The sequence below is a fragment of the Porites lutea genome, chromosome 4 (genome assembly GCF_958299795.1).
Source record: "Porites lutea chromosome 4, jaPorLute2.1, whole genome shotgun sequence".
Classification (NCBI taxonomy): Eukaryota; Metazoa; Cnidaria; class Anthozoa; order Scleractinia; family Poritidae; genus Porites; species Porites lutea.
In genome coordinates, this window is record NC_133204.1 from 18,465,781 (window position 1) to 18,483,263 (window position 17,483).

The window sequence follows — 17,483 nt, forward strand, 5'->3', positions numbered from 1 at the left end:
TGAGCCCCCTTGGATATAGCCGCCCCCCCCCCCCCCCCCCCCATTTAAAAAACCTCCTAAAACTCCCTACGGAGATGTGTAAGCCCTGGGCTTATATGCAGCAGTTCACGGGAGGCTATTGACTTCACAGATGCCTGAGGGGATGGCATGTGATGGGCACGGCACACTTCAAACTGACGGAGCCATAAACCTGAATTTCATCTGATTACTTCGAGTCGTTATTACTCCCTCAGTAACGTCTGAATCGACCGGCCATTAATGCCGTCCAGTGACGTCACTACTCCTTGACCTTTGCTTTAATTCATGCAAAAAAACTTGCAGAAAACTTCGCGTAAACAAAACCACCGGCCGCCGAAACCACAAAGCGGCTCTAAATGAAAAACCTACTGACTGTCCGCAATGATTCTTCATTCGCTGTTCAATTTAGCGTTTCAGTTTCGAAGACAAGGGCAATTTTGCTGTTTAAGGTAAAGATTAAGCTTATCGAAATGTTTGAACTACACGAAGGAATGCCAGGGATCATGGCTCTTGAAGGGATGTAATCCGCTGAATATCAAGCGACAATCCCGCTAAAATTTTTCGTAATTAAACATAATTATGCGAATGTTTAGACAATCAACCAATCAAAATCACTACCCGGTTTTCGGGTAGTGAGTGACGTCACTGGACGGCATTAACGGCAGGTCGATTCAGACGTTACTGAGGGAGTAATAACGACTCGAAGTAATCGGATGAAATCCAGGCTAACGGAGCCACATAAATTCTTGTTGTCACGGCTCTGATTTCTCATGAGTTCATTTACATAGGCAATTTGATATCGCTTTTATGGTGCGTTCAATTGGGGATCAGGATTGAGATTTCTGTGGAAATCCATATTTCTCGGACTTCCGAATCCAAAACCGGATTTTGTGTCTCGATCCTCCTATATTGTATACTTGAAACACATTTCACAGAGGCAAATTCTCTTTAGCCAAATCCGCCTTTTAAGGAATTTGCGGTCAATTTTCTTTTTAGATATATATTAATTTCCGCATATCGACCAGATTTAGATCCAGCACAAACGCGCCCTATGATACGTGTACCTTTAAAATCATTAAGATGACACAAGAAAAACAATAATATTTAAATTTTGTTTTTCTTGCTGACACGGTTGACACACGACATTTTTTAAATCACGCGAGAAATGCCACCCTTTCGGAAATGTTGATTCAACTTAACTCCGAGCTGTACAAAGTTCAGTGATTGTACTGTTGCCAATATAATAGAAACACGAAGGTACTCAACTACCAAATGCAATACTTACCCTAGTTACCCTTTTCAACTTTACTTGAAAAAGGCTCTAAGACGTTGAGATAAAGAACATCTACTTAGGCCAAAGGAAGTCCAAAAGAAAACCAATATTTCCCTGAAAGGAAATTTGATGATCAATATATCACTTACATAAGAAGTTAACTTAAGTGCGGATCACTAAACAGAGTCAAGCCGTAACACAAACAGATACGAAAACGTAAATGTCCATGAAGTTTTCTTTTTTTTTGTTTTGTCAGTAACTTAGTGATAAATATGGCTAGTTCTTTAATATAAATGTCAAAGGCACCTCTTGCGCCGAAATGATTACAGCAGAGCTAACTATCAAAAGGGCCTAGTCACGCCTTCTCCTGCATGAACGCGTATTAAATGAACCGGGAATGTATCGCAGACACTACTCTAGTAAAAATAAACTGGCTCAGCATTTTAATGTAACATCTAATGATGCATTATCTGTCCCTAGCAGCGTAATTTAACGGAGGTCTTCTCCCTTGCTAACTTCCACGTGACATTTAATTGTCACTAATAAATTAATACTGGAATCTAAGGCCCGTTTCAAACGTCGTGCTACTGCCGTGCCGAACTAAATTGATCGAATTATAAATTCGACTTTAGCACGGCAGTAGCGCGACGCCTGAAAACAAGTCGTGCTATTGTCGTGCTGCAGTCGAGCTACAGTCGAGCCAGCTTAGCACGGCAGCACCACGACATTTGAAACGGGCCTTAGTGGCCTTCATAACAAACGTCATAAAGTTATTCTAGCGGAGTGGGAAAAGATGACAAAGTCGAAAAGGTTTTCCTTCACTTCAATGGGCGCAATTGAAATTACGTTAGGTCCAGTTTGGCTCTCTGTTTCACAGTGGTGTCTTTCAAATTGAAAATCAGAGCTTCTGCGAAGCCCCGATTGAACTTATTTTGACCTTTCCATAGACCACTCAACTGAAGCTTGCTCTCGTTATTGAAATAATCGGCTCGCTAAATATGTAGATTAAAACGGTTTTTGACTGACCATACTGTTGACTATAGAAACGTGACTGTACTCAATACAATACTCACCCTTTTTAACTTCACTTGAGGAAAGCCACTGAGACAGCAAGTTACGGATCCTCTTCTTCAGATAGATGCAAGCGAAGGAAGTCGAAAGTGAAAGGAATTTTCCGGAGACAGGGAGTCCAGTTAATAATATCCTCTGACGTCAGTGTGCAGTGACCCTTATTTCATAAATGTATTTTTTTATGGGTGTGATCAGTGGTATGGATCGCCAAATAGAGTCACGCGGTGTAAACAAAAAAGCAACTGATTATCATTATTACGTGTGATGTTTGTATGCATAAATCATGATGGAGTAATTTTTTCAGTAGATTATCGAAAGGAAAGTATGGGTTTTTCTGGGAAATTATTTTTAAGTGATCGATAAAATTAACCTCAAGCTTTGAAAGAATACCATAGCAATAAATTCTTTTGTATGCAAGACAAGTATATTTTTATTTTAGGAGTATTTATTTTCAAGGTAGTTATTTTCATGCAGCTTTCACAGAGTATTCATTCGTTAAGAGAAATGTGGGTCGAAATGCATCCAATGTAGCTCTTAAATCTTTCTTGCTTTGTATGTATCAATTTTTAACTCTTATTGTTTTAGTTTATGGCTGTACATATATATCTTTTTACTTCATAGTGTCCCCAATTAGCTTATATAGCTAATAGCTATCTGATTTTTATATAGCTAATAGCTATCAAATTTGACAATGTTATTATTATTATTATTCTGGAATAGTACGCCACAATAATGCGAAAATGTGCGATCATTTCTCCCGATGAGGGGGGTGAATAAGCCAATTATCAAAAGGGGCCTAAAAATGGATTTTGTTAGCAGCCCTATTAATCCTAGTGAAATTGGTATCAAATAGGCTGAAGGTCTGAAGTTCCTAAATCCACTTGTTACCAGGACGGTAACTGATACATAAGGGAGATAGGGCAAGTTTTTTACGGGGGGGAGGGGGAGGGGGAGTGTGAGGATACATTTCGCTTTGTAAATAAAAGTGAGATATAAACTCTAATAGAAATCACGAAATACTCGCTCAAAGTTGATAGAATCTTTTTAAAATGTACCTCAAATTACTATTTTGTCATATTTTAAACAGTTTTCATGTTTATGTGCTCAGCTTTCGCACCCGTTGCTATGGAAACCTTAAATAAATCCCATTCCCAATAATTTGTTAATTAAAAAATGCCTTTCTTTTATGTTTGCAATCCAGTTATCTCGAAAAAATCAATTGTTTCTGTGTTTTCTCTGACTTGTAATCGCATTGGTTTGTTTGCACCACAATGCATTTTAAGCTCTTGCCCATGCGAGACCATCATGAATTTAGCAACCACATGGCAGGGTCCGCCATCTTGGAAATTTGCTAAATTAGTAGAAGATACGAAATAGATCTCTTTAGCTTGTATGTTTTGTTTTTCCGACACAGGTCATGTGATAATACTCTAAAGAACTGTGTCTTTAAAATTTCGTCTTTTTCACGCGCATATGTACGCATAATTTATGAAGAGACAAAGGGTCAAGCTCCCCTGGGACCGCTATTGGGAAAAAAACGTACCACCTCAACAGGTCTATAGCTTACGTTATCGCAAAATAGCCTCAGATTATCTTTTTATCAATTTTTAGTGAAGTAGTTTGTCTTAAAACTACCTATTTGAAAGATTTTTATGGAAAAATTGACATGTTTTCAGACAGACTTAAAAGACCTTTAATGATCAAGTACAAGTGAGGATAAAGGGGAAAGAGACAGAATCGGTATAAGGTTACCTCGCGCGCTGCGTAAATGTTTCGTGGAGGTTTTGCCTGACTACTTCCAGTTGTCCACATAAATCCTCCATCTCTTCTTCCGAAAGACTCTTGTTCCGTTTATCTGATTTCTTCTGCGCCTTTTTGCTTGATTTGGTGACGGTCGAACTCGAAGGCGCAGGTTTAGGCTTCCCTGCACTTTTCCTTCTCTTCGCTTCATCTGCCGAGTTATCGTCGGAATAGGACCTTTCCACGTTTCCTTGTATTTCATTGGCACTCTCCGTTTCGGTTACAGCTTCCTCCTCGCTTGCACTGACTTTTTCATCTTCTTCGCTGGAACTCTCAGCTTCGTTCGAATCAACGTCGTAACAATGCTTAGAAACAAGCCAGGAAGGGCGATTCTTTTTAAATTTCCGTTTCGCTGACACAGCTTTAGCAGAAATCTCTCTGTAGTCGTTTTCGTCGACAAAACAAATAGCAATATCGCTCTCCGCGTCTTCCACCATTTTGTTCTGCGTCAATTCGTGAAAGACGCGTTGCTCTGAGCGTGGGTCATCCACGCGGAACACATTCGCGCTATGTGATTGGCTGTTGCCTAATTAATCCCCCTTGGGATCTGTGGTCTTAAAAATAACTCGAGAAGAATTACCTATGGAGTAGGGTGTGTATGGGGGATGCCTTCTCTGTCCCCTTTATCCTCTCTTGTCAAGTACTATTTGAGGTAAACAATAATGCGATTTGAAAAACGGGCGGTGTAAAACGCAGACTGTGGACAACCCCTTACGAAGATGTATAAACCTTATAAAAAGCAGTTTACAGTATGGGCGCCACGAAGACATGCAAGACGAGATGGTGCATCCGCCTGAGATGCCATGAAAATCGCCCCCCCCCCCCCCTCCCCCCGTCTATCAAAAAGTTTGCGTAACAGGTAATATGGTGCAAGAAAGATCAGGGCGTGTCTCTCTGGCGCGCACCGTTCTTTGTTGAGCAGATATTACTTTCAAGCGCCCGCTACGCAGGCTAGAAGTCTCTTGTAACCATAGTTTCCATACAAACAGGAGCCTTTGTGTATGTCGGTTCTCTAGCGAGCCCAAGAAAAACTGATGGATGCAGACGTAGAAGGAGAGTCCTGACACAGACGTTGTTTGGGCTTCCCCTTGTGGGGACGGAACGTGTAAACAAGCCCAAAACGGCGGCGGTGCATCTAGTTGGCGTTTTCATGGGATAACATATACCTTGGGTACCACAGGGTTTTTTTCCGTGCCGCGGGAATCTTCGGTGTGAGCCGAAGGCCGAACCGAAAAATACCGAAGCTAGAAAAAGCGCCAAAAAAGTCTCTGGCACCCAGGGTTCATAAAATACTGCAGGAGGGATTAAAGTGGCATGAACAGCGCGATAACCGTTCGTTTCTTTAGTGTTTATTTTTTGCGAACCGCTTCAATGCTAATACAGAAATTATAAATAAGAAGAATAATTTATGTAGAAAAATAAGCTTCATTCGAAGCCCTTTTAATCAAGAAATAAAACATCACAATGGACGCGAACTGCCGCTACTATCCGCATGTCCATGCTCAAATATTATAATTTAAACAGTACATCCCGAAGTTATTGACTCGTCGTATCCAGCGAGCGTCACGGCCTAGCGACTCCGAAAACGATTACGACCCGCGGGCAAATGATCGTCCGTTAAGCTCCTCCTTAGAGGAAAGAAGGATTTTTCTAAGGAAGTCTAACTAGAAGTTTAAAAAGCGTAATTTGACTTGAGTAATAACGTTCAAACTATTAATAAAATTTTTTCATCAATAGTGTCGGCTACGTTTTCTCATAAATAACGAATACTGAACATAACAAAAGACGACTCTTACAACTCGTAGACCTCTTAAAGGTAGTCTGTCGGGTTAAAAAACATCATTTAATTAATGCTTTCCTAGATTACTTAACGGTATATGAGCGTGAGCACTTCTTGATGCTCACGAGCGCGACCAATCTGTCCGCTGAAGATGGAGACTTTCTTATCGATGTTGCTGATTGTAAGCTCCCTGGTTGTAAGACCCCTGGCTGTTAGAACCCCTGGTTTTAACAACTATTAAATGTAAGACCCTCGGCTGTAAAAACCCCTGGTCGTAAGAACCCTTGGACGCAGGAATGCTTGGTCGTAAGACTCTCGGATGTCAGAACCCCTAAATGTAAGATCCCTGGTTGTAATAACTCCCGGACGTAAGACCCTTGGCTGTAAGAACCCGTGGTTGTAAGACCCTGTATGTAAAAACCCCTGGTTCTAGGACCCCTGCTTGTAACAAACACTGCTTATAAGAACCCCTGGTTGTAAAACCTCTGGTTCGAAGATCTAAGAACCCTGGTTGTAAGAACCCCTGATTGCAGGACCCCTTGTTTTGAGAACCCCGGATTGCAAGACCCCTGGTTGTAAGAACACCTAGTTGAAAGACCTGTGGTTAGAAGATCTCAGACCTCTGCTTGTAAGAAATTCTGGTTGTAGGACTTTTGGTTCTAAGAACCCGTGGTTGTAAGACCGCTGGTTGAAAGAACCCTTGCTTGTAAGACCCATTCTTGTAAGAACCCCTGGTTGTAAGAACTCCTGGATGTAAAACCCCTGGTTGTAAAGACTCCTGGTTGTAAAAACCCCTGGATGTAAGACCCCTGGTTGTAAGAACCCCTGGTTGTAAGACCCCTGATTGTAAGAACCCCTGGTTGTAAGACCCCTGGTTGTGAGAAGCCTTGGTTGTAAGACCCCTGGTTGTAAGACAGCCCCTGATTGTAAGAACCCCTAGATGTAAGACCCCTGGTTGTAAGAACTCCTGGCTGTAAGACCCCTGGTTGTAAGACCCCTAGATGTAAGAGCCCCTGGTGGTAAGACCCCTGGTTGTAAGAACCCCTGGTTGTAAGACCCCTGCTTGTAAGACCCCTGATTGTAAGAACCCCTGGTTGTAAGACCCCTGGTTGTGAGAAGCCTTGGTTGTAAGACCCCTGGTTGTAAGACAGCCCCTGGTTGTAAGAACCCCTAGATGTAAGACCCCTGGTTGTAAGACCCCTAGTTGTAAGACCCCTGGTTGTAAGAACCCCTAGTTGTAAGAACCCCCGGATGTAAGAAGACCATGATGTAAGACCCCTGGTTGTAAGACTCCCTGGTTATAAGACTCCCTGTTTGTAGGACCCTTGGTTGTAAGACCCATGGTTGTAAGAAACCCGGGTTTTAGGAACGCTGGTTATAAGACCCGTAATTGTAAGACGCCTGGTTATAAGAACCCCTGGTTGTAAGGCCTTGGTTATAAGAACCCTTTGTTGTAAGACGCCTGGTTGTAAGAACCACTTGTTGTAAGACCCCTGGTTGTAAGACCCAGGTTATAAGAAGCCTTTGTTGTAAGACCCCTGGTTTTAAGAACCCCTTGTTGTAAGAACCCCTCGTTCTTAGAGACCTGGTTGTAAGAACCCCTGGATGTAAGACTCCTGGTTGCAAGAACTGTTGGTTGTAAGACCCCTGGTTGTAAGAACCTCTGGTTTTAAGACCCCTCCTTGTAAGTCCCCTGGTTGTACGACGAGGTTTGAGGTTGTCTGCTATAGTGAGAAGTGATTCCATTTGCTTTTATTGAAATGAATGGATGAAAATTGATCGCTTTTTTGATATACAAATCATGTCCAGTGACATACAAATCATGTCAAAGAGAAAGTAAAATCAACTATTCCCATTGCATAATAAATTAGCTCGAAGCGGAATTTGGTGTAATCTGTTCGCATTCTCCCTTGTTGGTACACACCTGTAGTGATCATGCTGCTTTGCGCTCCGCTGGTATAAATTCGGCGGTTTCATTCAAATCGTGGCCATCTTAAGGGTCGGTTCTCCGGGAACTCTTTCGCCTTTCGCGACCCTCCCACCTCCCCTGGTGGCGGTTAACAAGTTCTGCGTTTTTTAAAGTTTCCTGGTTGCACGCCTTTTCCCTCATCAGTCGCATACTTTCCCCCTAACTTGATATTTCGCGATGAAGTAATGAGTATGCAGTGAGAATATGATACTACAACTACCAGACTCCTTCAGTTTGTTTTTTTTTTTTGTGCAAATTAAGGTTATTGTTTTTCGGTAAAATCCAACTAGTGGTCTATCATCAATGCTGCGTTCTGATTGGTTGAGCTACTACTATTCTATATGTTATAGCCTACTAGTAGCGAAAAGCAAGCGCTTTTTGGCAGCAAAAAAGGATTAAAGTCTAGCTTTAACTAGCTAATTTTTTTTTATTCTCGATATTTTAGACCAACTAGTTGCAGTGGATTTTACTAAAAAAATTATTCCTCTCGCCCTCATGGCCTCTGAGTCAATAGCCCATTCGGCCTTCGGCCTCATGGGGTATTGACTCAGAGCCCATTCGGGCTTGAGGAATAATTTATTTTTAAACCTCTGCAGGATTGACAAATTTTAATAAGAAAACGAAAGCGAAATGAATTCTGGTAGTTGTAGTGAAATGTCGTCATCGCGAAATGGAAAGATGAATGATCACTGAATGTAAAGTATGTGGACTTTTCTTCAGAGGTAGGCTGACTTGCAATTCCCTTTTCTTTCTGCGAATCTCGTGACCGCCATAAAATAGTCAAAATACGCTTTCAGAGGAAAGGTTTAAGATCAGTTTTAAGACACCAAGTGAGAAAACGACGTTCCCCTTGACACGATCTGATGTTTAAGATGACCATCGATCACAGGAAAGATGACAAATCCCTTTCTCCCAGCTTCTCCTCCTTCTTATTCTTCTCTTCAGTTTCTTCTATCCACTTTCCATCCTTGTTTTCATCCGCTTCTTCCTCCGCATCCTTCTTCCGCTTTGACTAAGGAATTTTTTGAACACTTTGAACAGCAGTTTTTTCTCAAAATCGTTGCAAAACTCAAATCCAGAGAACCATAAAAAGTTGTCGAATATATCTTGATGACCATGATCTTTCTTCGCCTTATTACCAGCAGGGCCGTAGCCAGGAAGAAACTACAACCGAGGCGAACACACGGTCCGTTGTACGAAATCAGCCGTATGAAATCTTCTAATATTATCAGTCTGATAAAAAAAATAAAAATCCACAGTATTTGGTAAAATTTTACCGAGGCGAGTGCCTCGGTTCGCCTCATACTGGCTACGGCGGTGACCAGAGAGGACAAGGCCTTGGAAACGAATTTGCTAATAACTTAAGGTATGTATCTTACGTCATGTAAATATTCCACAGAAACCGCAATTAATCATATCCTCAGACATCATAATTCCCGGAAAAACACGGTCCAGTGACCCCCTTTCCTAGAAAGCATATGTGTTCACGCTACAGAAGTGAATCAAATCGAAATTTAGCTGTTAAGAGTAGACGAAAAAATTTCAAATCGTAATAACACTTGTCCAAATGGAGACATCAGACCACAAAGGTTTTCTAAAACGTTTAACAAGTAACGCTACAGCAGGAAACATGATCGACTTGCTTTTGGTCATTACAATTCTCGTATTACTCCGCACTGCAGCTCCAGTTATTCGAGGCGAATGTGATGGTACGTTATTGTTATGACATATGCTTAATTCTTGCATGTTTTCATAATTTGCGACTGTTAACCTTAAGAGTCGTTGGAATCAGATCAAAGCTTGGTACCTTCATTTTCGAACACTGGAATTTATAGGCGTAATTTAAACCAAGTGTCTAATGATCAACAGTCATTAAAGCAGTTTTCAGATCACTAAATGATCGACATTCCGTCTCCGATCCGAATTTGCGTTATGTTCAGATTTGCTCCTAACGGTAGACAAGGAATATAGATGTTTGGGAATTAGGTTAAAACTATTCTGTGTTTTGAAAACCTTAGTGACGGGCAATCCAGCCTTATAACCACAGCCTAATTTAAAAATAATGGACAAATTTAAAATGACTAAGCGAATTTTTTTCGTCTGTAATTCCCTGCCCCCATGCGAAAAATTAAACACTAAGGGACCGGTCATTATTTATCGCCTGGGGGGGGTCGGAGGATTTTGGGCTAAACACGATGAAATTTAGCCGATCCCCCCTTTAGATGTTATTTTATTGAAGTGATCCCCCCTCATAACTATATATAACTTTCGTGATCCCCCCCCCCATGTCTTTGTACCCATATTCACCTTTCGACGTGTATATTTAGTGTTTTAAACGTTCATATACAGGTAGTATTTCTAACTATGATGTACTTACAGCATAATAAAGCCGTTATCGCGCAGTCTTTTTTTAAAAGTGTCTCTTGATCCGTGTCTTTTTCTAGTCTGGATCCAGACATCTGAATTCAGTTGACATACAAGCAATCTTGCTTAAAACTGCAAAGTGCTTGAAACTGCAATCAGTGCTTGAAACTGCAAAGTTACTTTTTTTAGAGTGCCAAATAGCAGTCCGCCAAGTCCCTATCAGCAGGTCATATTGAGCGACAATTCGGCCATCTGGAATGCTGACTAAGAAACTAACAAGGCGTTTGCATCTAGACCCTTTGCTATGGCTACTAGAAAAGGGTATTTTTAGCACGATCCTAGCAAAAAATCTAGAGCAAGCTGCGGCCATTTTAAGGGCACAAAGTCCAGGGTCAACCTGCCGAAGGGGACTAAATGTTACTGTTGAATCGGATGACGAGGCTCAAGAGGCAAATGAAGTTGTTGAATGGGATGATGAGGCTCAAGATGAGACAGATGAAGCAGTTGAATCGAATTTAGTATAGAACTGACACAGGACGCCCATTCCTGGAGAGGCGATAAATGGTTTATGTTTAAACAAACACGCTTTTTTACAATGTTTCAGTTATCAGAAGTTTATATAGTTCACAATCTAGAATTCACCTGTCATTTTTAAAGATGAATATTAGCTAAGTCATGAGCACGTTATAAAAGGAAAAATATAAAAGCGTTAAAACAAAGCTTTCTCGATATAAATTGAAATGCACACATTCGCCAGTGTGACAGACTACCGTTTTTTAAATATAGTTGTGTTAATAGAACAAATTGAGATTGCAAATGCCATCATCTCCCAGCAGAATGGGCACATTTATGTTGTATGCTTTCAAACTGGCATTGTTCAAGCAGATTTGAGTGGTCCCCCCTCTGAATCCTTCCAAAATTTTCAGTGATCCCCCCTTTTGGGCTCTCAGTTACGACTGATCCCCCCCTCTGTTCTCCAAAAAATCAAGTGATCCCCCCCAAAATCCTCCGACCCCCCCCCCAGGTGATAAATAATGACCGGTCCCTAAGAAAAATACATTTTTCGCAGAAAGGTTTGATTCCAATATTTTTTCTTCGTAAACTCATATGATCTTGGTTTGAATGAAGTTATGCGGCTGTATAACTTAGTAAATAACTCTACAATTAATGCAACCGAGTTTCGTAACGTCCGGGCACGGATCTAAGCCCCTCAGGTCGGCGAGGTAACAAGGGATACACTTTGGCAGGGAAAATCCAAGCCTTCGTCTAGGTTTTTTATGCCTTTGATCGGGTTTTATTTTTACTCCGGGTAGACTGTTAGTTTCCGTAGCAAATGAAAACTAAAACCCGTAACCAATGCTTTGAACATGAAAGCTGGACCGTGTCTTTAACTCGAGCCCTTGGGAAAATGAAAAACGTATATTAAATTATTCTGAAACAAAGCGGAAGACATAAGTCTTACAATATCATAGACATACAAATGACAGTCATATTTTTCTAGCTTCTCTTCCTGCAAAATCACATTGTTTAAGCATTATTTGAATGCCACAAGTAATTCCTACTATGGTTATTATCATCTAATCGTGTATGACTTAAATTTTTATTGACTGAAAATTATTTGAAAATCCAGGAGGGAACGTGGACGAAAAAGACAGAGATCATAACTCCAAGTGTAATATACAGGCATCTTGCATGAAACTAGAAAACAGCTCCAGTGTTAAGTGCATCTGTCACGTCGGTATCAAAGAAGATCCTAATGGCATTAGAGGTAAGAGAATAATAATGTCGGTCAAACAAAACCAAATTTACAGACGTCTGAAAAAAAATGATTATTACAAAGGTGGACTATCTTTATATATATGTTAAGCCGGTGAATATTTAAATAGAGACAGTACAAAAGTAAATGCAAGACGCGAAATCGTTACATTACAAATCAGATGTACAATGATGACAACGCTCAAACTCAACAACCCGTGGATGTGCACCCCCCCCCCCCCCCCCCAGTGTAAATTCCAAAAAATTGTTTTTCCGAATTTAAGGTCCCTTTGATGAACAAAATACAGGAACTCACCCGTCTGAATTGGGACAAAATCAGTTCAGTCAAGGGATAACATGATCAAGGGGTAAAATGAGTTTCATAGCCAGTTTAAGTAGTTCTTTGTAAATGAAGATGTTTGTCCAAATTGTGGTCAAATGACTGGCTCCACGCAACGGAATCCGGTTTCCGGAACCATGGAAATTTTTGCGGTGAATTCTGGAATCCAGAAATTTTGGATTCTGAATTCCGCGCCACAGATTCCGGATTCCATGGCGTGGAACCCAGAATCCAAGACTGTCTTGGATTCCCTTACGTTGGGCGAAATGACTCCCAAAAAAGCTAAATAAGACTGTGAGTCCACAGAGCTTGATTAGCAGTTTGAGTGCATCTGAAACAGATCTCTTGAATGTACAGTGAGAGTGACGTTATGTTTGTTGCTTTATTGTGGTTTCTAGGTACTGTCGAGTGTGACCCCGGCAATAATAAGTCATTCCCTGTACACAAGAGTGACGTTTGAACATCATTGGTTCCCTACAATCTAGGATGGTTACAAAGGTTCAATACTGATCGCCGACAAAGTGCTCTGTAATACGCAGCACAGCAATTTAACAAAAGTGACAAAATACAGTCAACGGACCTCAAAGACCCGACATGCCCCTAAAACGGGTATTTAACAATTATTTCTCGAGCCCGAATGGGCTCCGAGTCTGGCCGAATGGGCTATTGACTCAGAGGCCATGAGGGCGAGAGGAATAATTGTTTTAGTAAAATCCAACTAGTTGGTCAAAAATATGGAGAATAAAAAATTTTAAGCTAGTTAAAAGCTGGACTGTAAGCCTTTTATGCCGCCAAAAAGCCCGCAGTTTTCTCTACTAGGGGGCTATAACATAATCAACGTCAATTTTTTTCTGGCCGCTAGTAAATCCCGAAAGTAGCGGCCCCCCAAAGTAGCGACCCCCCCTCCCCCCCCCCAGAAAGTAGCGAGACCAAGTTTTTTAAATTGTATACCGTATACCTTTAATTTGTCAATCAATAGTCAAAATTTTAATGTGCAATAATATGTTCGTGCAGTGTCACAAATTGTTCTCGATAAGGCACTTTAATTTACGACAAGGGGAAGCTTTATGCCCCCATTCGTCCTTGACATCAGTTCACTGATGTAGCGATGTAACAACCGGCATAATTTCGTATTAACAACAGGAACGTTTCTTCAAATTGAAATTGAAAACTCTATATAGTTTTCGTCGATTAACATGAACGTGTTTCATCCAATTAAATGACACTGAGATACCGGTACGGAGTACAGACTAAAACGCAGCGGTGCGTCATGCAGGACAATCGAAGCAGTTTAGCTTTTCACCTCTGAGTCAGTAAAGAACTCGATCTCCTCTATATCGGCTGATTCACCCATGGGGTAGTCCGGTAAACCATCGATACCATCGGAAAAAAAGCTCGCGCTAGCTCTATTTGTAAACGATTTTTGTTCCCCGAAAGTAACGACCGCCCGAAAGTAGCGACCCCCAAAGGCTGCTAATTCCGAAAGTAACGAGGGTCGCTACTATCAGAACTCTACGTTATAGCCTCGTGGTTGCTTAACCAATCAGAACGCAGCATTGATAATAGACCACTAGTTGGGTTTTACTTATTAGTTTTATAAGACGCTCTAACCTGGTCTCTAGTCTCTGGTTTACGACTCTTTTATTGATATCGCACCAATTCAAGCCAAACATAAAACATTTGCATAGACAACTTTGCGAGAGGTTTGTGCACTAGGCAACACTGGCAACAGCAAGGTCGTTCCGAAGAACTTTCCTTTAGAGGGTGTTGTTTATTTATCAGTCATGTTCCTTACTTGCTGTACAGTACCTTAGCTTCAGAGGTCCGTTCTCAAAATATCTAGGATGAATTAAATGAATCGCGCTTACGTTTTGATAAAAACGAGACCTTCGAAGCGTTGCGTCGGGCTATCGCGATGTCGCATTGCGTGCGCGTGCTCAACCTTCTGATTAGTCTCTGCTAGGAGACAAATAACTAATCGGCAGGTTGCGCTGATTTCCAAAAATAGCTGTAGTCTCTTAGCCAATGAGAAGACAGATAGTGAGCACAATTATTTGAAACTCCCATCGAAGATTAGTTCGGGATAGCCGGGGGTTAGTTTTTTGATTTAAGTTCATTTACAAGTCATAGGCTTCGAATTTTTCATCAGTTATTCAGTTTCGTTTTGTTTATTTTTTTTTTCTTGTTTTGCTCTTTTCATCTCCATCAACTAGCTTCGCCGTTAATTCTACCAACGATTAAGATTTAAGATTTAATAGAGAAAAGAGTTCCAAACGCTTAGTCACATTCTCGTCTTTGTTTAGAGTAATTATGGGTTTATATCTTTTGAGAACGGGCAGCTGGACAAATTATTTGAGATGCAGTCATTTAGCGACTCCAATATTGAAATCTTCTAGTGGTGAGTGTTAAACCGGTGTGATTTTGAAAACTTACTGTCAAAGCAGCGCTTTTTTGTCTAAGATTATGAGGTGGACAAGAAGGAAAGAACACGGATCTCTGTTTTCTTGGCTATAATAAAAACAAAAACTAAAGCTCCCTAAAATATATGCACATTTCATTTTCCTCTTTTTGTTATAATCCTACACGTAATAATTGTGCTGATGTACCCGTAACACGATAGGAGTAAATAGCACCAAATATATTTACTTCTGGAGTCCAAATAAAAAACGAAAATTAATAAATCTTCAAGTTGCTTCGATGGCATTAATTATGGAAGACAGCTTTTCGCTCTTGCTATTTAATTATGGAAAATAGCTTTTAGTCGCACTTGCTTAAATTCAACCATATGCACTGCAGTTTGTCAATTAACACATGAAAACCTGTTTTTGCTAACTTTTCCAAGTGGAAGCTGGCAAGGGATGAATTCAACAGCTATAAATGTCTGTTCTGGAGCACTTACAAACACAGAAATTGTAGTGTTAGCAACCTTCAACACAATTCTTGGATTAACATCATGTGTTGGAAACGCACTCATTTTAGCAGCCATTTACCAAGTACCAAGTCTAAGAACAGTTTCAAATGCGTTTATTGCTTCTCTTGGATTTGCCGACTTCACAGTCGGTTTGTTTATGAATCCTTTGTGGGTTTCCAAGAGTCTTCTGAACGTCTGGAAAAGTGATAATCAGCTTTCCACTACAATTGAATTCCTTACAATGCAGACCATCGTGGCGACTACGTTCAGCTTGTGTGCTGTTAGTGTGGATCGCTATGTAGCAGTAACCAATATTCGTTATATCGAGATCTTGACGAGGTCTCGCGTCCGAGCTGTCATCGTTTCCATCTGGTTTTTCTCTGTTGTTTTCGCGTGTTTAAGACTGGTAATAACCGATCCATTTAAATTACCTCTCTACTGGATTGCCGCATCAACCATCACTGTAATGTTACCGATAGTAATCATTTCCCTTTGTTATTTTCACATATTCAAGGCGGTTCGCATTCAAATCAGACGAATAGCAACGTTAAACCCAGACGAGACTTTAGTGCAACTTAAGAACCGTAAAGCAGCTTTAACTATCGGAATAGTTGTGGGTATATTTCTAATTTGCTGGACTCCAAGTCTAGTCATATCCCTTTTGCAATTCTTCAGTACTGATTCTTGCAGGAAAATGAAAATAAACAGTTACTGGTTCTGGGTTGCCTTAGCAGAATTCAGCAACTCAGCTTTTAATCCCTTTATATATTGCATAAGAAGCCGGGACTTTAGAAAAGCTGTGCGAAATGCAGTCTTAAGCTTTTCATTGGCAAAAATTTGCTTTCAGAGGAATAACCACGTAATTGCTGTTTGAATTAGGCTTGTTAAAGATTTTTAAAAGTAAACGTACTCAGCGAGCTGATTTATTCAAGTGTATTCGATACTGTTTCGGTGCATTATATTGTCTTCCTTTCTTCAGACTTCAAGAACAATTCACAAATTTTTGGCAAACAAAAATCCGTAGTTGGAGAAAAGGCCGTTTATGAAAGTCATATAGAGGTATATGGGTCCGATATCTTAGCTGTGTCTCGCCGAACATCTGTTGTTTTGCCATCGACATCAAAGACTGTTGATATAAAAATAGTCCTCCTCTATTTTTTCAATATTACTATTATTATAATTATCATTATTATTATTGTTATTATTATTATTATTGTTATTATTATTATTATTATTATTATTATTATTATTATTATCTATATGGATGAATTTACAATTCCTGTAAAGAAAGCACGAGATTTGTTAGATCTGCATGTTATATTTTCATTTTTTTTTGTTAGTATTAAGATACCTTATTAGCTACAGCTTTTCTCTTCACGGCACTTAATTTCCTGAAAATGAGACAAATCCGGCGAAACTTCAAATTCGCGCTATATGGCCAAAAGATCGAAATTTAATATATACAAAAAGATCGGATTGCTTAAAAAGCATGCTACTATTTTTTTGAATTCTCATTAGGGGCTCTGGCCTAAACCAGCCATGAGCCACCGAAAAGAAAATATCCGATTCCCCTCTCCATTTGGTTGCCTTTTTTGCAATCTCTAATTTTATGTTTTGTATTTAGACGAAATAATGCCTATCTTATTCTAATTTTCCTTTTAGCGTTTTCTGTGTAATTTTCATTTGTGTATCAAATTTTTTATATCTCTTATCTGACTCCGGATTTGTCCATAGTTCATACTAGCCTTTAAGTTTCTTAGGAAACAAGATACAAAAGGTGTTACACCTGTCGTAACTAAGTGTAAATTATTCAAGGCATTGCTGTTCAGTGATTGTATATTTGTAATTAAACATAAGTTTAAAAAAAACAACCGGCCGCTGGTATAACGACTGAGTAAATTAGCTATCAATGAAAAAGGATTTTAGCATCAGATGATGAGTCAACGAAAAGAAAAACAACTCAAGATCGATTTCCACTGCCGCATAATTTTAACTGGCTTACTCACGTAAATTTTACTCGCGTAGAGGTACAAGTTGAACCTCTCTCAGCTTTTACGATTACGCCAGCCGTTCTTACAGACATAAATGGCCTCTATTTTGGTTACGCGTAAAATATTTTAAACGCTTGCGCACGGAAAAATTACGCGAAAGCCTAAACCAGTGTATGCTTACTGGAGTATAATTGGCGGTAATCAAGAAAAA

The 17,483-nt window shown here is 40.1% G+C and overlaps 2 protein-coding genes across 2 annotated transcripts in view; both read left to right on the forward strand.

Annotated features, from left to right (window-relative positions):
• LOC140932766 (sphingomyelin synthase-related protein 1-like) overlaps window positions 1-17,483 on the forward strand; it is a 115,251-nt gene that overhangs the window by 35,385 nt on the left and 62,383 nt on the right. The gene's annotated exons all lie outside the window — the stretch shown is intronic.
• Window positions 9,359-16,329, forward strand: LOC140932769 (beta-1 adrenergic receptor-like). The gene is made up of 3 exons (XM_073382284.1): window positions 9,359-9,620; window positions 11,906-12,043; window positions 12,769-16,329. Exon 3 carries the CDS (start codon window positions 15,229-15,231, stop codon window positions 16,153-16,155), a length of 927 nt encoding a protein of 308 aa, XP_073238385.1. The 5' UTR covers window positions 9,359-9,620; window positions 11,906-12,043; window positions 12,769-15,228; the 3' UTR covers window positions 16,156-16,329.

Coding starts and splice junctions, on each gene's coding strand:
- LOC140932769 (XM_073382284.1), top strand. CDS start 15,229: ATGAATTCAACAGCTATAAATGTCTGTTCTGGAGCACTTACAAACACA.